Raw genomic sequence first — 19,117 nt, 5'->3', positions numbered from 1 at the left:
TGTTTTAATTAGGACTAGGAAACATCAGTATTCAAGAGGGAATGTTTACAGTATCAGAACCACATTCATGTATTATACAGATAAAGGGAACCAAATAAACAGAAAACAAGAATTTGTTGTTTATTCTTATTCAGATGAAAATGCGAGAAAATGTGTGAGAATTTCCTCTTGTACAATATTAACAAATATTATTATAAGCACAAATTTGACAGACACAAAGATCTTGCATAAAGCAGCATGTATATACTGATTTTTAAGTAACTAAACATCAGCAAAAAGCAAAACACCACAATCAGCTTCCCTCAAACATACTTTATCTGGCAGAGTAACACAAAATCAAGTGTATTTCACATAAGCCATGAGAAGTTGTGATAAAAGAGTTAATTTCTTCTACAGGTTTTAACTTTCTCCCCACAAATGTGGAGACATTTTTATCCTTGCTTCATCTCTTGGCAGAGTGTACTTGCATGTCATTTAGTACTGAGAAATACTAAGTAAGACTAAGATGTGGTTACTAAGAAAGCTGCATTAATGAATAATTAATTTCATTTGACAGAAAAAAAAATAGGACAAAATGTTTACTCACCCTACTCTAGCTGTGTTTTTTTGAAATGTGTTCTTTAGGTATGAAAATGCCTCATATGTGTAAGACTGGATTTTCTCTAAATGGTGCACTTGTCCATTGTGACAGCCTTTTGACACAGGCTCAGCCACAACCAATAAAGACAGTGGCAAAAGATGCAGCAGCCTCAACCACCTCTCAGTTCCTTTGTCAACAAGAAATTCAAGGAGACTGGACTCAGGCTAATAGAAAGGAAGGCAGCCACAGACCACATACCTCTTAGAACCACAAATGGTATAGAGTAATTGACCATTTCTTCTTTTGACTGTATGGCTTATAAACTAAGATGCTAGCAGGCATTTATCTCACATCTAGAAACAGAACCAGGAAACCAAATTAAGGAATAAACAGTCCTATCAAAGCTGGTATGTGATTAGGAAGCTCGAGCTAAAAAAAGTTGGGTAGAAAGCATATAGAAGTATTCAGTCCTATGTATTTCAGATACTGGTACACTGCTGGAAAAACAGTGGAGATTGTTAAGGTTCAAACGAAATGAACCCAAGTTCATTATCTCATCACTTTTCAGCAGTGAGTTTTAGTAAAATCTGAAATTGAACTTACTAACTTTGCAGTGACAATAGAGCATCTGCAAAAGGTCTACAGTAGAATGTTAAAGAATTTTTCCTTTACATGAAGTCACACAAACTGAGGTGGAATACAATTTACAAAACTAAGACATCTCTAAACATATTGCTTGACAGAGTAAACAGTCACACGTGTTATGAAAAACTGTGTTTTGAAAGATTATTTGGAATTTTCTGAGAAACTCCTGCTGAGTATTCAGTAGTTTAGGTGTTTAATTGCACTTTGAGAATGTGAGAAATATGTATCAATTCTAAACTCCTAATGGCATGGGAAAGAACTTGTCCAGACCTTATACTACAGTGTTACTGTTAGCATTACAACGATGATCTGAAAGGAAAGACAAAATCCTTGCAAGTAAATCTGTGACCTTAAAGCCTTCATTAGCAGCATATCTACTGCTAAAACAATAAACCTGGAGTCTTGAAATACTGAAACTATGTTTTGTCTCTTTTGGGTGAAACGACCAATCATCAATTTCCTAACAGATAGCAAAGGAGGAAGCTGCTTAAGAGGTCTGTTCCACCAACTTAATACTACTACTTCCAATCTTTGCAAAGACATCACAGTTTAGCCAGTTACGCATTTTACATGTATTCTGTCAGAAACTCCATGAGCTTCAAGCACACAGTCTCTGGCAGATTTGTAATTTCTGTATCTTGCGCAGTTGACACTGAACAAACCAAAAGGACAGAAACGTTACATGCTTTGCTTTCTTGGGTACCAGACTTTGTATCTGGCCAAGCTGAAAGACAGCTTCCACAGAAAAGGGATCTATGGCCCAGTAGGACTGGAAGTAAGCAACACACTGACATACAGTGCCTACTTATGATATTGTTATAAATGTTCTCTGAGAATGCCTGCCCTTTTTATGATCTCTGGTGGAGCTCCTTCCAGACTACCATAGGAGCTGCAAGGAAAAGAGTAAAGTTAGCAATGAAGTATCTTTCTCTGAAATCTAGAGTGACCGAGACAGTGAACTGGAAGTACACACACTGATCAAATCCTGCTTGGAATACTGCATCTATACAAAACATTGGTGCTGGATCGAGTGGAATTACAAGAGCTGATGACACAAAATACCCCAACAGCAAATACCCCAATAGCAAAGAAGCTACTTATAAATCTACTGAATTTCATATTCACTTCTAGATCTGTTCACTGATGGTCTTAGGAAAAACACACATGACTGTACAATCCATCCATGGAGAATATGACTAATGTGACACATGAGATCCTTGGTGTCAAAGTAACCAAACCATCATAATAAAGCTGTAAAAGGATCTGCAGGAAGCAGAACTGAATGGTGACTGAAAACATAATGGGCACTAATACACCCAAAGAACCAAATTTTTTGTCTATGAATACTAGAGTGCAATCTGTAGACAACAGCTTAGACAGACTATTTACTCTTTACTGCTAAGGTTATGTCTAGCCACTAAACTTTAAAAGAGCTTATTAACTTTTACTTCCTGTGTATCTGAAGCAAGGTCATGTGAGAATTTATACAGCACTTGTGTTAATTTACGTAGAAGGACAAATTTGCACTATCTGACTTACGCCTCAATTCACTAAAAAACTGAAGAGTCTAAAAAAGACAGCCTTCACATTTTGTATTGTCACAAAGAATTAAAAGATCTATTTTATAGATTAAGATGGCACTCCCTGTTAGTAATAATCTAAAGGAAGCACTAAGACATTAATAAATCTATGAAGACTTCTTTCTTAAATATACTCCACTCCTCCAGATCACTTCAGCTTTTTGCTTATGAAATTGGTAATCTGTAATTTTAAGAGAACTGCAGTAGCTGGTATCCTTTACTGAGTGCTTCAGTTCCATAAAATTGTATTTTGGATTACACTGCCTAGATTGTTATTACTATCATAACCCCTTCTATACAATTTTCTTACAACAGTCATGAAAAGATGTTAAATAGCATAAATGAATTTAGGCCACTTATTAGTGATGAAATTAATTGTGCTGATTGATTATAGAGAGTTTACGATTTTTAAAAGACAAATAAAAAGAGTAACACTAAATACAAATTTTAAAAGAAAGGGGAAAAATATAGAATATTATGTAAAAAAGGCACTAGTAGATGACTAGAAGGGCTAAATTTGATTATTTTACCATAAAACTTTCCTTAAGTTTGCATGAATATTCACGCTATTCTTCATTGGTTTTGTAAAATATGGTACAATCTGTAGTTACTTTCTATACATACCCCTTTTAAAGGTACTTTGAATGCAATAAATCTAGTTCCTGGTATAGGCTGTCCAACTGGTGTCAAACTCCGCCATCTGTAAGGAAAAAAATAGTTATTGTTAAATATCTCCAGATGACACAATTCAACAGACAACACCCATAGCTTCATAAAACTTTTTTTTTTTAAATTTCCTTTTAAAATTGTGGTAAAACAAAACACATAAAAATTATGTTCCTTTAAAATTATAAGTTATTTCAAACTATGTTAATCATCTTACAAATATGAGCCAAATCTGGTGCCATGTTTCACATACTTTGAATATAATAGTTATTTCAAACTTCTGCAAGTAAAATATGAGTTTTATTTTTTCCTAGGGTGCGCCATGCAACTACTACCATAATATATTAAGTTAGATTTCCAAACAGAAGGATCAAATAGTTCCTAGAATTCCCTGACCACATAAGCAAGCAACTGTAACTGATGTGCACGAGTTTGAAAAAAAGACCAATTCAATCCTGATGCGCAAGTAAAATATTTTTTTAAATCCATCTACATTAGTAACCTGCCTGCTTTACCAAGAAACTAAAATCTTTTTAGGAGAACTATAAAAACTTGTTATTATATATTTGAAAAAAAACAACAGATCAGCTTTATTTTGGGATAACAGAAACAGGGAGCCGCCTAAAAGATGTTGGAAGAAAATAAACAGAATATTGCTACAGCACTGATCAGGGCAGAAGCTTATTTCGCACAATACACAGTTTAAAGAAAGATATTTTTATTGTTTGGAAGTCTAAAGTCAGAAGCCATGACAAAATGCATCTTTATTCTCCTTAGAGCACCACCACAAAGAAAATACTTCTTAGAAAGAATTGCTGTTATCATACAGTAGAATTAAATCCCCAAATCTGCAATTATTCCATGAACTGGTTTCAATGTATCACCAGGCCATTTGAAAAGAGTCTTTTTCCTTCTTCAAATTCCAAAATTCTTCTTCAAATTCCAAAAAATTACTCTCCTCAGAATAATAGGACATTGCATTTACAAACAAGTGGCATCAATGTAAAGCAAAGCAGATGAGTTAGGTTCAACAGGTTAAAAAAGTATTTTTCTATTATAGCTGGTGAAAATTTTTCAACTTGGCTAAATCAGACACCTTTAAAAAGTTATCACAGGCTCATATCAATCACTCAGTTGACAATGAAATGCAAAATTTACTTCCATTAAAAATACAAAGCTGCTAGATTTTGCAAACATGTTTACTCTGTAATATACTGCTTTTTCAAGGAAACATTCTTGACTGAACTTTCTCTTCATATTTTGAAAAAGGCAGAGAATATTCCATCACACCAAAACATAGCAAAAATCACCTACTAATGTGAATATTTGTTACAACACTCAAAACACTAGTAACTTGAAACCCACAAAGAACTGGTATTCACAAATTCTACGTCGTACTAAAAAAAGCTCTTGATATATCATATCTCAGAGATTTCAGGGTTTTTTTTAAAAGCATGAAAAGCTTGACCTGAAGAGGAAAACAGTTTAATCAGCATATTAGTTTTACCTTCAAAGAGGTAACTTACTAAATTTAGGACTTTTATTTCTTCTCCTCAAGTGAGGACACATTATTTCTATGACCTCAGAAGATGTAGATGGATGAGTTAAAATCTACATAGCCTTCTTCCATTTCCACCTCAACTGTTAAAATACAAAATATTTTTTGTAAGAGTCTTTAACACTGGCGCCCATTCACTTACAATTTGTGAATTAATGCTTAAATTAATCTCTTCCTTTAAAGGGAGCATCCAACAGCCTTTAGATTCCTTTCTGATTTCCATAAAACCACATAAATTATAAAATGAACTGAATACTCCATTTCAAAGTAGTCTAACCACCGAGTATTTCGCTTTGTTCACAATTCCCATACAGGACTATAACAAAAATTAAATGTTGGCTAGCAAAATGCTCAATGAAATACGCATAACTGTTCTTGTCATAGTATATAAACAATAACATTACCACTCGCAGATGCTTGGAAGTAACAACGGAAACGCTTATAGCATGGCAACCAGAAATGTAATTGAGACTTACAGTGTAGACTTACAAATGCTTAGTTTAATGGGTAACAAATGAAGCAACAAAGGACTAGCAGTAACTCATCATTAGGAAGGCTGTCACGAACAGCTGTCATGTAGAAGACTGATACAAGGGGAGAAGGTATAAGGGCAAGCTAGAGATTAAATCCCTAAGAGATGTTTGAAGTAAAACCTTTTCACTAAATCCTAAATTACTGCAGGAACTTTATACCTCATAATAGCAATGAGCAAACAAAACCGGTCTCCTACTTCAGGTATTTCCTTAGTTTAGGACAGTTGATTACAGAGATAAAAAAAGAGCACATTCTCAATCACTGTAGTCTGAAAAGCATTGCTCAAAAAATTACAGACTGGGTATTACAGAAGCATTCTAACTTTAGAAGTCTTCCTAAGTGAATTTTTAAGCTTGTAAACTTTGGAGTCTGGTCGTCGTATACTAGCTGTAAATTATAGAAACAAAAATTTGAGACTATGTTCCATTTCTTCTAGTTTCAGGTAAATTGTATACGAATCGTTCATGAACATATATGAATATGAAAAGATCACACGCAGTGCAAAAGAGCTGAAAATATTACCGATGCTAACAAACCCCACAACATCATGAAATATCTTCGTTGCAAGAAGTGCTCAGTTGAAAAAAAAAAACCTAAACAAAATCTACAGGCTAAACTGTGACACCTACTCTGTGCATACTTTATCTCATTCACTTCATCTTGGAAAGGTCCTAAATGCCATGAACCTTATTTAGATGTATATTTAATCTGAACTACTGTTAAAATTAATGACAAAGTCAGGTTTAATACCAGCTTCTGCCCCTTGCTAATTTACATAACTCTGGAAATTACATGCATTTATTTAAAAAAAAAAAAAAAAAAAAAGAAAAAGGAAATACTCCTCCTGCTTTTGCTCTTACACTTCCAAATACAATTAGAAAATGGACTCTACCTTGAGATATAGAAACTAGTGCAGCAAATGCTATCATAGAGATAAACCGAACAAGAATGCAGTATTTTTTCTTCCACCTAGTTCAATTATTCTTTGGTGTTACCTCTACCAATAAAATGTATGAAATGCTTTACAAAAGTAGGACTTAATTTGACAGCCAGACATATTCACATCTGTATGTTCAGAAACATTTTGAAGGAAGGCAGAAGTAAAAAAGTCCCAACCACAAAAGACCAATTACCTTATGGAGTAAGACAACTTAAAAGATGCCATGAATTAGAAATTCAGATATTTTTTAACCTGCTTTCTCATGAAAAACCATGATTATCATAAATATGAGCAATTAGGACCCAGTAAGAAATGATTTTTTAAAAAAGGTCTAAAAATCTTATTTTTCATCATCAGCATGTAAAAAAGGCTTTGTAAAAATTCTGACTTTTTCTTTCAGATTAAGGCATTGACAGAACAATGCACCAGAATTCCAGTTTGTTGTCAGATGTTAATAAACTTCTGGCTTTTATGCTCCTGTATTTAAAGCTGTTTAAATCCTTCCAGAAATAAATCTGCATAACCAGCAAGAAACTTGAAAGCTGCTGACACTTCTATGGTAGAAAATAAACTGAAGGCAGTCTTCATCAAAATATGATGTAGGTATTCCATGTTAGCTTTAAAATTATATTTAAAAAGGAAATGTCAGCATATTGCTGCAGAACTAAAAATTATCTCAAACTAAAACCAGTAGAAAACAGAGATTAAGTAAAGGTCATCTAAGGAAATGAATTCAAATTTGTTCTGTTGCCAACAAAGGAATCTGGCTGGGAATTATGGGTGACAGGGACTAAACAAAGTAAAACTCTGAGAGAAGCCTAGATAAAGGCAGAAATGACCAAAAACAAGTGAGCGGCAGGCGGTCACATAAGCAGAAGTTTCATGAGCAGAGGCTGAAATAAACATTTTAACAAGTATGAATGAGAATTGTGACACATGATTTGTGTTCTGCTTGAACATAAGTAACAGAAGACAGCCAGGAGTCAAAGGTGTTAACACAAGACTTGGCACTGTCATCACTCCTGTACCGATGACTAAAAGGTAATCAAAGCTTGAGCAAAAACCATGCTGGACATGAAGTAGCTGAAAAGATGGCAGGAAGGGTTTCTTAAAAGAGGCAGTGGTGTCTTACTGAGACACAGACATGAAATTTATTTCTATGCCTAGAAATAAATCTAGGCAGTTGCATCAAATAGTTCTGTCCATAGAACCAATGGCATTCACATTAGAAAGATGCTATGATAAGAATTTAAAATGGAATCATGGAAATTCAAAGAAACACTGCAGCTTCCCAATACAAATATTAGTCAGAAGAAGGCATATCCAGGAAGAAACTAAAGTCTGAGAACTTCTCTACATGCTGTTGTCAAATTGCACATAATCTAGGTCAGCATACATAAAGCAAACTATCATCTTAAAATCTGTGATATATCTGGTTCTTTCATAAAACAAACTCCCTTCAGAATCTCAAGAAGTGTGTAAAAAGAACTGCAAATCAAACTCTTAAGTTTGTACAAGAATAGCTATGATAACCTTTTATGGGCGTAATGTGGCAATTAATTTTTTTCTGAACTTTAAACTATCCAAAACCACAAAACCCCACAAATTTTGCATGTTCAAACAGAAAAGTAATTAAGAGACTACAGCACCTAAATAAAAAGTGACATGTTGTGCACACAATACATTTTCAATTACAGCTTTATTTCTCTAAGTTTTCAAACAGGCAATCAATCCATGGACTACATGCAGATCAAGAAAGTCAACAAAACATACAGATTAACAATTTTGCAGTTCCCACTTCCCTATCATGTTTGTCTTCATCACTCCCCAACTACCACCACTTACCTTAAAACACAGGCAGAATTTTGCCTGCCATTCTAAATAAAAGAATTGGGTTTTGGTTGAGAAAAGTGTTGAAATCAAAATAAAAAATAATTCTCCCTTCCCTCTGGAATTTCTGTGATGCTTGAATGACTTCCTGTTACAAACAATTGTTACTGATATTACAGACTCCAGACAGCTAATCTATTAGAGGTTTTTAAGTCTAGTTTACATGGAAATGTATTACTCTGCTTGTCCTTTTTAATTAAAATAAAAAACAAGCATGTTTCATTGTCTTTTTCTTTAATCTAAACATTTCACATATATTCAGTAAAACAGAAAAGAAACTAGCTTCATGTATCCAGCAGGTCAAAGGAGGTGATCCTGCCCCTCTACTCTGCTCTCGTGAGACCTCACTTGGGAGTACTGTGTGCAGTTCTGGTGTCCTCAACATAAAAAGGACATGGAACTGTTGGAACAAGTCCAGAGGAGGGCCACGAGGATGATCAGGGGACTGGAGCACCTCCCGTATGGAGACAGGCTGAGAAAGCTGGGGCTGTTCAGCCTGGAGAAGAGAAGGCTGCGTGGAGACCTCATAGCAGCCTCCAGTATCTGAAGGGTGCCTACAAGGATGCTGGGGATGGACTATTCATCAGGGACTGTAGTGACAGGACAAGGGGTAACGGGTTCAAACTTAAACAGGGGAAGTTTAGATTGCATATAAGGAAGAAATTCTTTACTGTGAGGGTGGTGAGGTACTGGAATGGGTTGCCCAGGGAGGTTGTGAATGCGCCATCCTTGGCGGTGTTCAAGGCCAGGTTGGATGAGGCCTTGGGTGATACGGTTTAGCGTGGAGTGTCCCTGCCCATGGCAGGGGGGTTGGAACTAGATGATCTTAAGGTCCTTTCCAACCCTAACTGTTCTATGATTCTATGGTTCTATGATTCTATCCAATAAAATTTTTCAAGATATGTGACCTAGATTAACCCATGAATCCAGCAGCCATATGCTTTGTAAAGGCAGCAACCAGTGAAATGGCGTCTGTTGCAGGATAAAAGAAAAAAAAAAAAAAGAAAAAAAAAGGCAACAAAAACTTTAAAAAAAAAACCAAAACACTTTTAGAAAACAATCAGCTCCAAAACCAACCAACTAAGCATCATCAACAGGGCCCACATAGCAGCCTCTAGCTTCAAGCAGGATAAGAGAAGACATTATAGAAATGCCCATGATAAAAGCAAGTTTACAGTAAATTTGAGTAAGGCAAAATTCAGTGTTCATTCTGAAGCTTCTTTAGTCAAGTTCAAAGGTATGTTGAGCACCAATATACTAATCCAAGCAGAGTACACTATAATAGCTATATTTTGCGTACATCTTGCTATCAAAAAAAAAAACCAAGTGAAAAAGTGATAGCAAATTTATGTAAGTTTTGAAACATACAAAACTATGTATCAATGAACTGCAAAATACCTTACTATTTACTCTATGATTTTTTTAGAAGAAAAATAGTATCCTTCATATAAAGGTATTATGTACATTTTTAATGTACATATTATGTACATATTTAATGTACATAACAGAGCTACTAAATAACTTATAGGTACCATACAATAGAACCACTGAATTGAAAATAATTTGAAAGATTCATGTCTTAAGTTTGTCAGATCTCAATGATAGGGTTACACAAAAATACAGAGCATGGCAAACTCTCAAGAGATATCCTATAAACTCTCTATGGCAAACACTGGTCTTTCTAAAGCCTAAACCCACTTCAGACTGCTGATGAAACTGATGTTTGCATTAGTATATGCTAAAAAAAAGGAATAAAAACCTTTGTACTGTAATACCTATACAGAGTAATTATGGTATTTTTCCATATTATTTTCTAAGCAGCTTCCGTACCTCTCTAGACAGACAGTCGGTACTACTCTGTTGAAGAAAAGACAGCTGTGCAAAGACCACGACATTCTGTCAAGACAGAACACATACTGAACAGGTCAAAACCAGAAGGAAGGGAATATAGCTCTTAATCATCTGTTACTACACAGATGTCATACTTTGCTTTTTGTCATCCTCTGTAAGTGGGATACAAGTAAATCCTAGCTTGTAAAAAACAGTGCGGTTATAAAGCATGGGAGAAATGTTTCCTTACTGTGTCAGGAAGTAATTGCATAGCTTTATATTTGTGGTGGTGTTTTGTACACAAGATACGGGCCTTCAACACTTACAATAATGTTATCATTAGTTGGGTATTATAAGAATTAATTTCTCTCCATCCCATATTTTCAAGTGAAAATGTTCTATGCCTGATGGTAAGAGGCACTTTTACTTTACAAATAAACTCTCACCTCATGGTATCCCTTCTCTCCCATCCACCCTTGAACATGCCCAATCAGTTCTGCCACAGTATTTAATGATCCTATCTAAATGAAAATGCTGATGCTTTTAAGTCTGCATAGGAAAAAAAATCAGTTAAACAAGTATGTTTATAGTGCATTGGCAGAAAGAATTCAGCTTTGTCTTTATAATAAAAAGATCCCACTGCTGGTATTTTTTATACCATTTAAGGGAAACATGTAAGGTGACATTTCTGCCAATGTTTTTCAGAACTGAATCTGAGTTTATGAAATTATACCCACAGCAGGATTTTGAATGCTGAAGCACAAACATACATCAATCTGTAAAAACACCACAGTGTTTTATGACTGTTTTGTAATTTGAACTCCTTTTACTGTATGATGTTTAAAACATCATAGTATGCAATTACTGAAGGACAATACCATTTCAGAAACTGTGAAGAACCAGAACTTGACTCCATGGTGGAAATGACATAGCAAGCTGTCACTTGAATCCCTCTCTTATACTGATGTCTCGCTCTGTAGTAAAATTACTTCTCCAGCACTACTTTCTAGGATTGAGACCGCAATGAACACTGTACACCTTAGCTCTGCTCCTAGACATTACTGAGAAAAAAGAAACACTTTCGGCTATGAAGGAATACATGAAAAATATATCTTACTTCTAGTGCATCCCCTCCTCTCACTGCTGGAGCAAAAATGGTGCAAATACCATCAGATCAAACATTCACCTAACCCAAACATGGGTTAGGTGACAGTGGGCTAAGAACAAGGTACAAGACCAACAGACTCAGTAGCATCATTGGCAACTAGTATCACTTTGATATTACTTTAAATACACCCAAAAGTGCTGATATCTAGCAAGTTTGCTTAATGCTATAGCACGACCCTTACATAAAGGCAACTTTAATTATGTTGCAGACAGTATTGTAAAAGGCTATAGTATTTAGCTGACCAGTTGAAAACAGAATCAACATTTCTTGTTTAGTTGCACTAGTCCTAGCTGCTTATAACTTAAATAAACCTCAAAGTTATTCTATTGCTTTAATTAGTGGAACAGAATTTGGATTGAGACTCTTTAAGAACTGGATAAAGAATTGAGGCAGTAACAGATAATCTAAAAATAGTCTGTATGTAGTGTGGCTTTCTTTTGTCTGTCAACTGCAAAGTTTCTCTTGCAGTATCATTAAAAACAACACAGTTACTGTTAGATTTCTTGCTGTTAGAGTAGTGTGATATGATCAAGGCTGTACTTCCATAGCATGCTAGCATCTAGACTGGTCCCTATGCTATAGTAGAGTACCAGAATCTCAATTCTGCCAACAGCTATTTCTGGGGCCAGTAAACTGCATGTGCAGGACATCTAGGTTAAAATTAGTTTTCCTTAAGTGCTCTTCCAGCATTCACTGCTATTTTTTCCCGGTATACTAAACTAATCACAGCAAAAGACTGTAACATATTATGCTAGCACAAGGATGACATCAATATATTGCTGCATGAGATCAGGAGACTGACAACTCCTTAAAACCCTTTACTGCCAAAACCCCAATACTATAGACGTCTAGCCTTATTTGTTAATATTACCAAAAAGTGAGTTCCTGGAGAAGCTGAAAGCACTTCAGTATCATGAACTCTGTCACACGGTAGCACAAACTTCATAACCAATTACTCCACAGTAGATGTTTCTCCCCTTGAAAGATACACAGCTGTTTCCAATCACAGAAGCCAAAGTACAATCCACTGCTTCTTCCACACTTCAGAAATGCATATAGCCTGAAAGCTCCAGTTCAAATGCAAGGGGGAAAAAGAAGGGAGAAATGAACACTTGATTCTCTATGTTTTAGCAATAATCTCCCAATATGGCAAAACCAAGGAGGACAGTTATTCTTTTCAGGCTTTCTGCGTTACTGCTTGCAAACCTAACCCAGGTTAGCTCAATTTTGTCCAACTTTCAACTGAAATTTCATAGAAACTCTCAGAGAAAGACAAACTTAAATAGCTTTTCTTAAATTTTATTCTAATTTTAATCTCTGAGTTTGTCAGCTATGAAAACAAACTTCTAAATCTCATTAAGTTATTTTGAAAATTTCTTCAACTTTTGTTTCTATTTATTGCTTTTAGGCTAACAGATTTTGCAGGAAACCATGCTTTTCACATTTTATTGCTCCTCCTCCTCAGGTTTCCCTGAAACCAGGACAACATCAACCTTGCCTCACGTAACGTAAAAACTGCAAGTTCTTGTCCCACTACAGTGTGCTTTTATACCTCAGCACACTCTTCTATCGAAGAAGTTTGTACTGATGTCAGCAGTAACACATGGGTTAAACTTCTAAACTTGGACTTCCTTTTTCTTATTCTTCCCAGTAGAGCTGGAGAATTGACAGAATTTTTTGTGATCCCCATATGCACTCCCAATCAAGACATCAGAAAGCTTGTATAATGCCATTTGGCGCTTTTTAATTACTTTTGTTATTATTTTAATTATTTAAACATTTTTGTTGTCCTACTGTTAAAAACAAAACCAAAGGATATTTCTGGACCTGAATCCATAAAAATATTCTTTGTTCACATGCATGCAACCACCTGCTCCCATCTTATCAGCTCTTCCTCCACTCCTGGTAGCAAACATCTGAGTAGTCAGAAAGATAGACTATTCCCCATTTCCCCAGTGTATGTACCTGAGGATAAGGTTAGGAAGAAGGGACTGTATTTTGCTGATGAAGAAGTGTTCACAGGCAGGTCGGAGCATTATACTCACCTGGGGGACGAAGGGCTGGGTTGTTCCTGTCTTGGAGAAGATACCTACCTTACCTCGCTGTAGGTGGTGAAGATGTTTGTGACAAGAAAGCGCCTGGGGCAGTCAGTGCCCCTTCTCTGTGGGCAGGGCTGTGCCCGCTCCTGCCTCTTGCTTAGTGTGAGGAATACTTACCCATCGGGGATAGTATTCTTCTTTACCATGCTGAAAGCAGGAGCAGGCAGAGCAGGAGACAGCGGTGAAAGTGGGCACTGCAGCAAAGGAGAGAGAACCGCGCAGTTAACACGGTGCTGATCTCTTTCTCCATCAGTGGGCCTTTTCACAGGGCTGAGTCTCAAGTAAAATAAACCAAGCAGTCAGCTGGGGCTTGAAGCCATCCTGAAAAAGTTCTGCAGCTTGCATGCTAGCCTATTTTCTCCACTGCTACAGCACAACAAGAGAGAAATACAACTCACCTCTCCCCTCCAGGAGATCAAACGAAACCGAGAGGAGAGGCAGCAGATTTCTAACTCTAGCAGCAACGCTGCAGGGATGAAGATCTTTCTGGCAGCCCCTTCCGTCCCTCTCCTGCGGTTCGGAGCAGTCTGTTCTGCCCCTGTGCTGTCACAGATAGAACTCTTGTCTCAATGAGAAGCTCCAGGCAGCTGCAAGAGGCGAGGCCGGCACCTCAGCAAGAGAAGGACCATCACCTGCCCCACTCTAACCTAGACGGGTTCGCTCCCGCTAGATCCTGGCCAGCGCCACCGCCCACCGATCTCAGTGGGACCAGGGCAGTGAAAAGGGCGAGGGGAGCAGCCCCCCTGCGTGGAGGGCCCATGTCCGCCGCTCCAGAGAAGACGCTTGAGAATGGCGCAAGGCTCCCTCCTCAAAGCTGCATGCCCCCAAGATCGCGGGGAGCGCAAGGCAGGACCGGCCTCCGAGGCCGGCTCGAGGCATTTCTTTTTAGCGGGAAGCGGCTGAGCTCGGGGAAGGAAAAAAAAAAAGCGGGGCAAGGGGTTGGGGGGGAAGGAGGTCGCGGCCCGACTACGCGGGGACGGACAGCCGGCTGTCGAAGAGGGATGGGCTTTGCGGAGAGGGGCGCGGGCTACAGTAGGAGTCGGAAACAGGGGAAAGCCCGGACGCCGGCGGGGCGGGGAGGACCGGGGCTGCGGGTGGCCCGTACCCTGACAGGATTTCCCTTGCAGAGGAAGGTTGTGACGAGACAGAACGTTCCCGAAAGGGTCCGGACTGCGCCTGTGCAGCAGCCGGCCGGCTTGCCGGGGTAGGCAATGCGCCTGCTCCTCTAAAGCCGGACCGGCGAGCGCCAACTACGCCTGCGCGAAGCAGAGGGCTGAGGGGTCAAAAGAACCGCCCCTGAGTACGCAACACGGGGCTGGCCAATAGGATGGTGGGGCCTCTACGCGTGCGCGGACTTGTGAAGGGGGCGGGATCAACCTAGAGGCGCATGCGTGCTCACGGTGGCGGGGGGTGGGGCGTTGGGGCGCACGCGCAGCTGCTGGGCGGGGCGTCATTGGGGAATGGTTGTTGCGGGGTTTGGTGAAGGGTTTTTTGGTTCCATTTGGTCATTGCTGAGTGAGAGGTAGAGGCAGCTGTGGTTTTTTTTGGTAGGAGGCTTTGTGCTAGGTGCGGCTCTGGAAGTGAAGTTTGATGGCCTGGTGGAACAGCTGAATGAGCAGTTGCCGGAAGTTCAGCGGGGCTGTGGAGGCTTGAAGGAGTCTGTGAGGGGGTGCAGTTGGGAGGGTATGTTGGCCTCGTCTTACAAAGACGGCCTCGCTCACACTTTCTCTGTCGGAAAAGGTTTCGGCTTCTGTGTTCGGGATTCCTTCATACTTTTTTTTTTTTTTTACTGTGTTCGGGTTTTTTTGCTTCGATTTGCCTGTAGATTGCTCCCCAGTGCCGTGCCTGCTGCGTCTGTCTTGAAGCACTGTCCTGTTCACGTCTTGTGTTCAGAACGTGGATAGATGAAAGGACATGTTCACTTCTTTTTAGAATGGAAGGCAGGTGGGGGATGAAGGAGAGATGATCGGTGAACTAGTGCTGGATCACTGATTATTAATGTGCAGTCTCTGCTATTAGTTTTAATTTTCATTTTCAGGCTGGCCTTTAAGTCGTTTCTGAAACTCCTTCAAGTGTTTGTCTTTTGAAAGAATTTAAGTAGTTGATAGCTTACAGTGTATTAAGGTACAAATGCTGTGAAATAACAGCCTTTTTGGATTTCATATTTGCTTATTTATGAGAGAGAAACTGCCAGTGTTAAATTTTAGAGTAAACGTTCCTTGCCACATAATTTATAAGCCTGATTATGGCAGAGCTGCAGTTTAGTCTGAAATTATTGTGCTGATAGTAGAGAAACAGGACTTCTGTTTGTCAAGATAGTAAACTTTTAACATTTCTAAATCTGGAGTAATACAGATTTTGGGTTTTGTGGGGGTTTTGTTTGTTTCTTTTTTGTTTGAGGTTTGGGTTGGTTGGTTTGTTTGTTTTTGAGTTAATATACTGGAGGGGAAAACTCAGCTGTAATTCCTGAGTATACATTAGTGTCTTACTGCTTCTTTTGCTCCTTTATTGCGTACTTTAAAGCAATGTTTATATAACTTTCTGTTTGCTCTGCTGGATTGAATGTACTCTTTTTTTTTTTCTGGTATACATGCTGCAACTCGTTTTTTAATGCAGACATTTCAAACAAATGGGTCCTTATAGGAAATAAAATGAAAAGTCATCAGACAAAATTATTAAAATAATTTTTTAAATGCCAGATTTTGTCCATCTTTTTGTTCACACTGCTCTAAAGTATGAACTAAAAAAATACATAGCAAATACGAGTTCCATAAGTGTTCTGTTTTGCCAGGAATCCTCACTTTCTGGTTTTTTCCTCATTGTGTAAGAAATGTTTAATAACTGATTTCACTAAACAGGTGGAATGATTAACTAGGTCTGTAGTTAATGCTTTAGAGCTGAGAGTTCTGGTTAGAAAGAAGGTAGTAAACTTTTCTATATGCATAAGAATGAAATAGTCTGATGTCCTTTAAAACAAAAAGTAACAGCCTCTCCCAAACTCAACTTGAAGATGAAAGATTGTGGTATAGTTCTGTGTAAAGTTGCTAGTCTTAACTACATCCATTTGATGCACACAGGAAAACAATTCTTCAGTACTTGATCATGCTTTCAGTGAGGATTATTAGCATAACCGAACAACTGTGCATACAGTTAGTATTCTGTGAGAGCAGTCATGTCCATTCTCTTTGCTGAAGTGCTGTGTGAACATGCCTGTGCAGTTTGTTTCGAGAGAATTACTTTGACAGCTATTCTTTGGTATTTTATCACTTGGCTTTTTGAGGTACTGTTTTGTGAAGTAGCAGTTGGCTCACAAGCGTGCTGAAGTGTTCAGTATAGTGGAGTGGGCCATAGGGTCCATTTTCTGCTTTTAGAGAAAAGTGTGATGTAAGAAAATGAACTTAACTGTTTCTGTGAAAATGTTTGTGTGTAACTGCATGGTAAAAAACCCCCAAAGCAGTTATTGAATTTGTATCTGCTAAGAATAATTTAGAAAATTAAATTGGCATTGCATCTTTTAATTATTTGGATAGCTATTGAGTTCTCTAAAGCATTTGTTTCTTAGAGATAACTATGATGATTTGCATGCTTACCACAACACAATTGTGGAAAAGTTTATTGTGAAAGCTAATTAATAGGAGTACAAGAGGTTTTCTTAATTTATTTTTTTTTGTTTCAATTTTTGAATGTAGAACTTATTTACAGTCTGAGAATAGTAAAATGCAGGTTTGTGAGTGAGTGTTGTGAAAGCTACTCATATTTTAGCCATTAACATAGCCATCAGTGCTTCATAGCAGCATTTTCAAGAGTTTATGCAAAGATGGTGCAGTGTTGTCTTTTTCACTTCCAGAAGTGGACAAAAGAAAAAACATTCTATGTTGTCAATAAAGAAAACATATATCCTGTGCTCCTAATGTGTTTTAATCTGAGGGAAAGCCAAAGACCAGTGTAACTTAAAATTGTTCAAAATCATACTGTGGAATTGTAAGGTGCTCTTGTTATGAGTCAGCCATAAACTCTTGAAATTCATGTAACAGTTAATCTTTGAAGAATAGCTGAATTCTTTCACTTAATGATAAAGTATTCATTCTGAAACCTAATACTTGAAATGGTAACATATCAGTTTAGTGTCCTCTTAAGGCTTGCCAATTAGATCCTTCTAAGCAAGGTGCAATGTAGCGAATGCGAATCATTTCATTGCCTAAAAGCTTGCAAAGGCAACATCAGAGGAGAAAGTTTTAGAACCTACAGTAAGTTTTAAATAAACTAATTTTTACAGCCTTGGAGTAAGAAGGTTGATATATTTGGTCTGGTATGTTATTTCTAACAAAGAAGACTCTTGTTTTCTTATTTCTGTCTCTTTCAAGTATTTTGTATAGGATACTTCCAGAGGTTGTCACATCAAGTTAGGGAACGCACAGCAGGCGAACAGGTAATTAGCAGTTATTCAGCCACTGCAAACAAGGAAAAGCAGACAGTAGTCAGAACTCCTCAGCTCCACAGTTTAAGTGGAATGTCAATGCGCTGACTGATTTCAGGGACTTCAGAGCTGTTACCTTGTGTGTTATAGCAAATTGGTATCACTTCATTTTCTTCTACTAGTGATGCGTGTTATATGCACAGTAAACATACAACGCATCTCTATAACACTAATTAGCCAGAAAGGATAAAGACGGTGGCGGAGTGGGGGAGGGGGGAAGGACAGTTATAAAAAAGTGCTTTGTTAATGTTACTGTTTAATGTAGTATAACTGAACGTTGCTGTATTGAAAGGCAAAAATATTTCATTCTCATTTCTCAGGTAATTAAGATGCTGTTATTCGTGTATGTAGTTTTGGAATGCCTTATTTTGTGTCAGTATGAATGGCAGGAGTTACATAAACAGTACACATAACCAGTGATGCACCCTTGTAGTTATGCAGTTGTAACACATCTGGAGGGAAAAAACCATCTGGTAGTAGTCTTATAATTTAAAGTTGGCTTTAAATATTATTTACTAAAACAATAATACTGCTCAACTCTCAACAGAGTGCATTTATTAATGTTAACACAAGCATCCTCTAAGGAACTGAAGCTAAAAAATATATTTTGTAAGAAAATATGCTTTGGACCATTTTAAAGTTACTTTTTCTTCAAAATTAAGGTCATTGGAGTCTTGTTTTGAACAAGCTTCATTTAAACATTAATACGAAATTTTCTGTTTCTTTTGAATTCAAGTCATATTTTGATTAGAGTAATATATTCTGTGTTTGTAAATTTGTAAAATTGCATTCTTTTAAACAAGAATAGTTTCAGTCTAAACTTTGAAGAGCTGATTACTGTTTGATTTTGGAGAAATGGTTGCTGAATTCTGTTGTGTTGAATTATTTTTAGGTTTGTTTCATAGATGCCTGCAGTGGGGGATGAGGAGAACATTATTTTTTCAGTATCAGTCCCTTTATATCTCAGGTTGCTCAACTGAATTGATTTACATTAATACTAAAAGTTATAACAGGAACAAGCTTATGCTTTTTGTAGGTATGATGTACACTCCTTGCATAGTGCAGCTTTGTTATTAAAAAGTATCTTGTGTGAGTGTACATGGCTTGAAGAATATGCATTCCTTTTGGTTTGTTAGTTTTAACAGTTAGA

The 19,117-nt window shown here is 37.5% G+C and overlaps 1 protein-coding gene across 1 annotated transcript in view; it reads right to left on the bottom strand.

The window, feature by feature from the left end:
* The window catches only part of LOC308222357 (uncharacterized protein), a 32,418-nt gene extending 17,716 nt beyond the window's left edge, over positions 1 to 14,702 (bottom strand). Inside the window, exons 1-4 of the mRNA XM_080620254.1 lie at positions 14,596 to 14,702; positions 13,889 to 14,033; positions 13,608 to 13,684; positions 3,430 to 3,505 (exon numbers count right to left, since the gene is read on the bottom strand). Of these exons, the coding sequence (XP_080476380.1) occupies positions 3,430 to 3,505; positions 13,608 to 13,636 (105 nt within the window). The 5' untranslated portion in view covers positions 13,637 to 13,684; positions 13,889 to 14,033; positions 14,596 to 14,702. The remainder of the gene's footprint in view (positions 1 to 3,429; positions 3,506 to 13,607; positions 13,685 to 13,888; positions 14,034 to 14,595) is intronic.
* Positions 14,703 to 19,117: the final 4,415 nt, after the last annotated feature.

Source organism: Psittacula echo (genome assembly GCF_963264785.1).
Source record: "Psittacula echo genome assembly, chromosome: 6".
NCBI lineage: Eukaryota > Metazoa > Chordata > Aves > Psittaciformes > Psittacidae > Psittacula > Psittacula echo.
The sequence above is the reverse complement of the archived record's forward strand: the minus strand, read 5'-3'. Positions and strand labels throughout refer to the sequence as shown.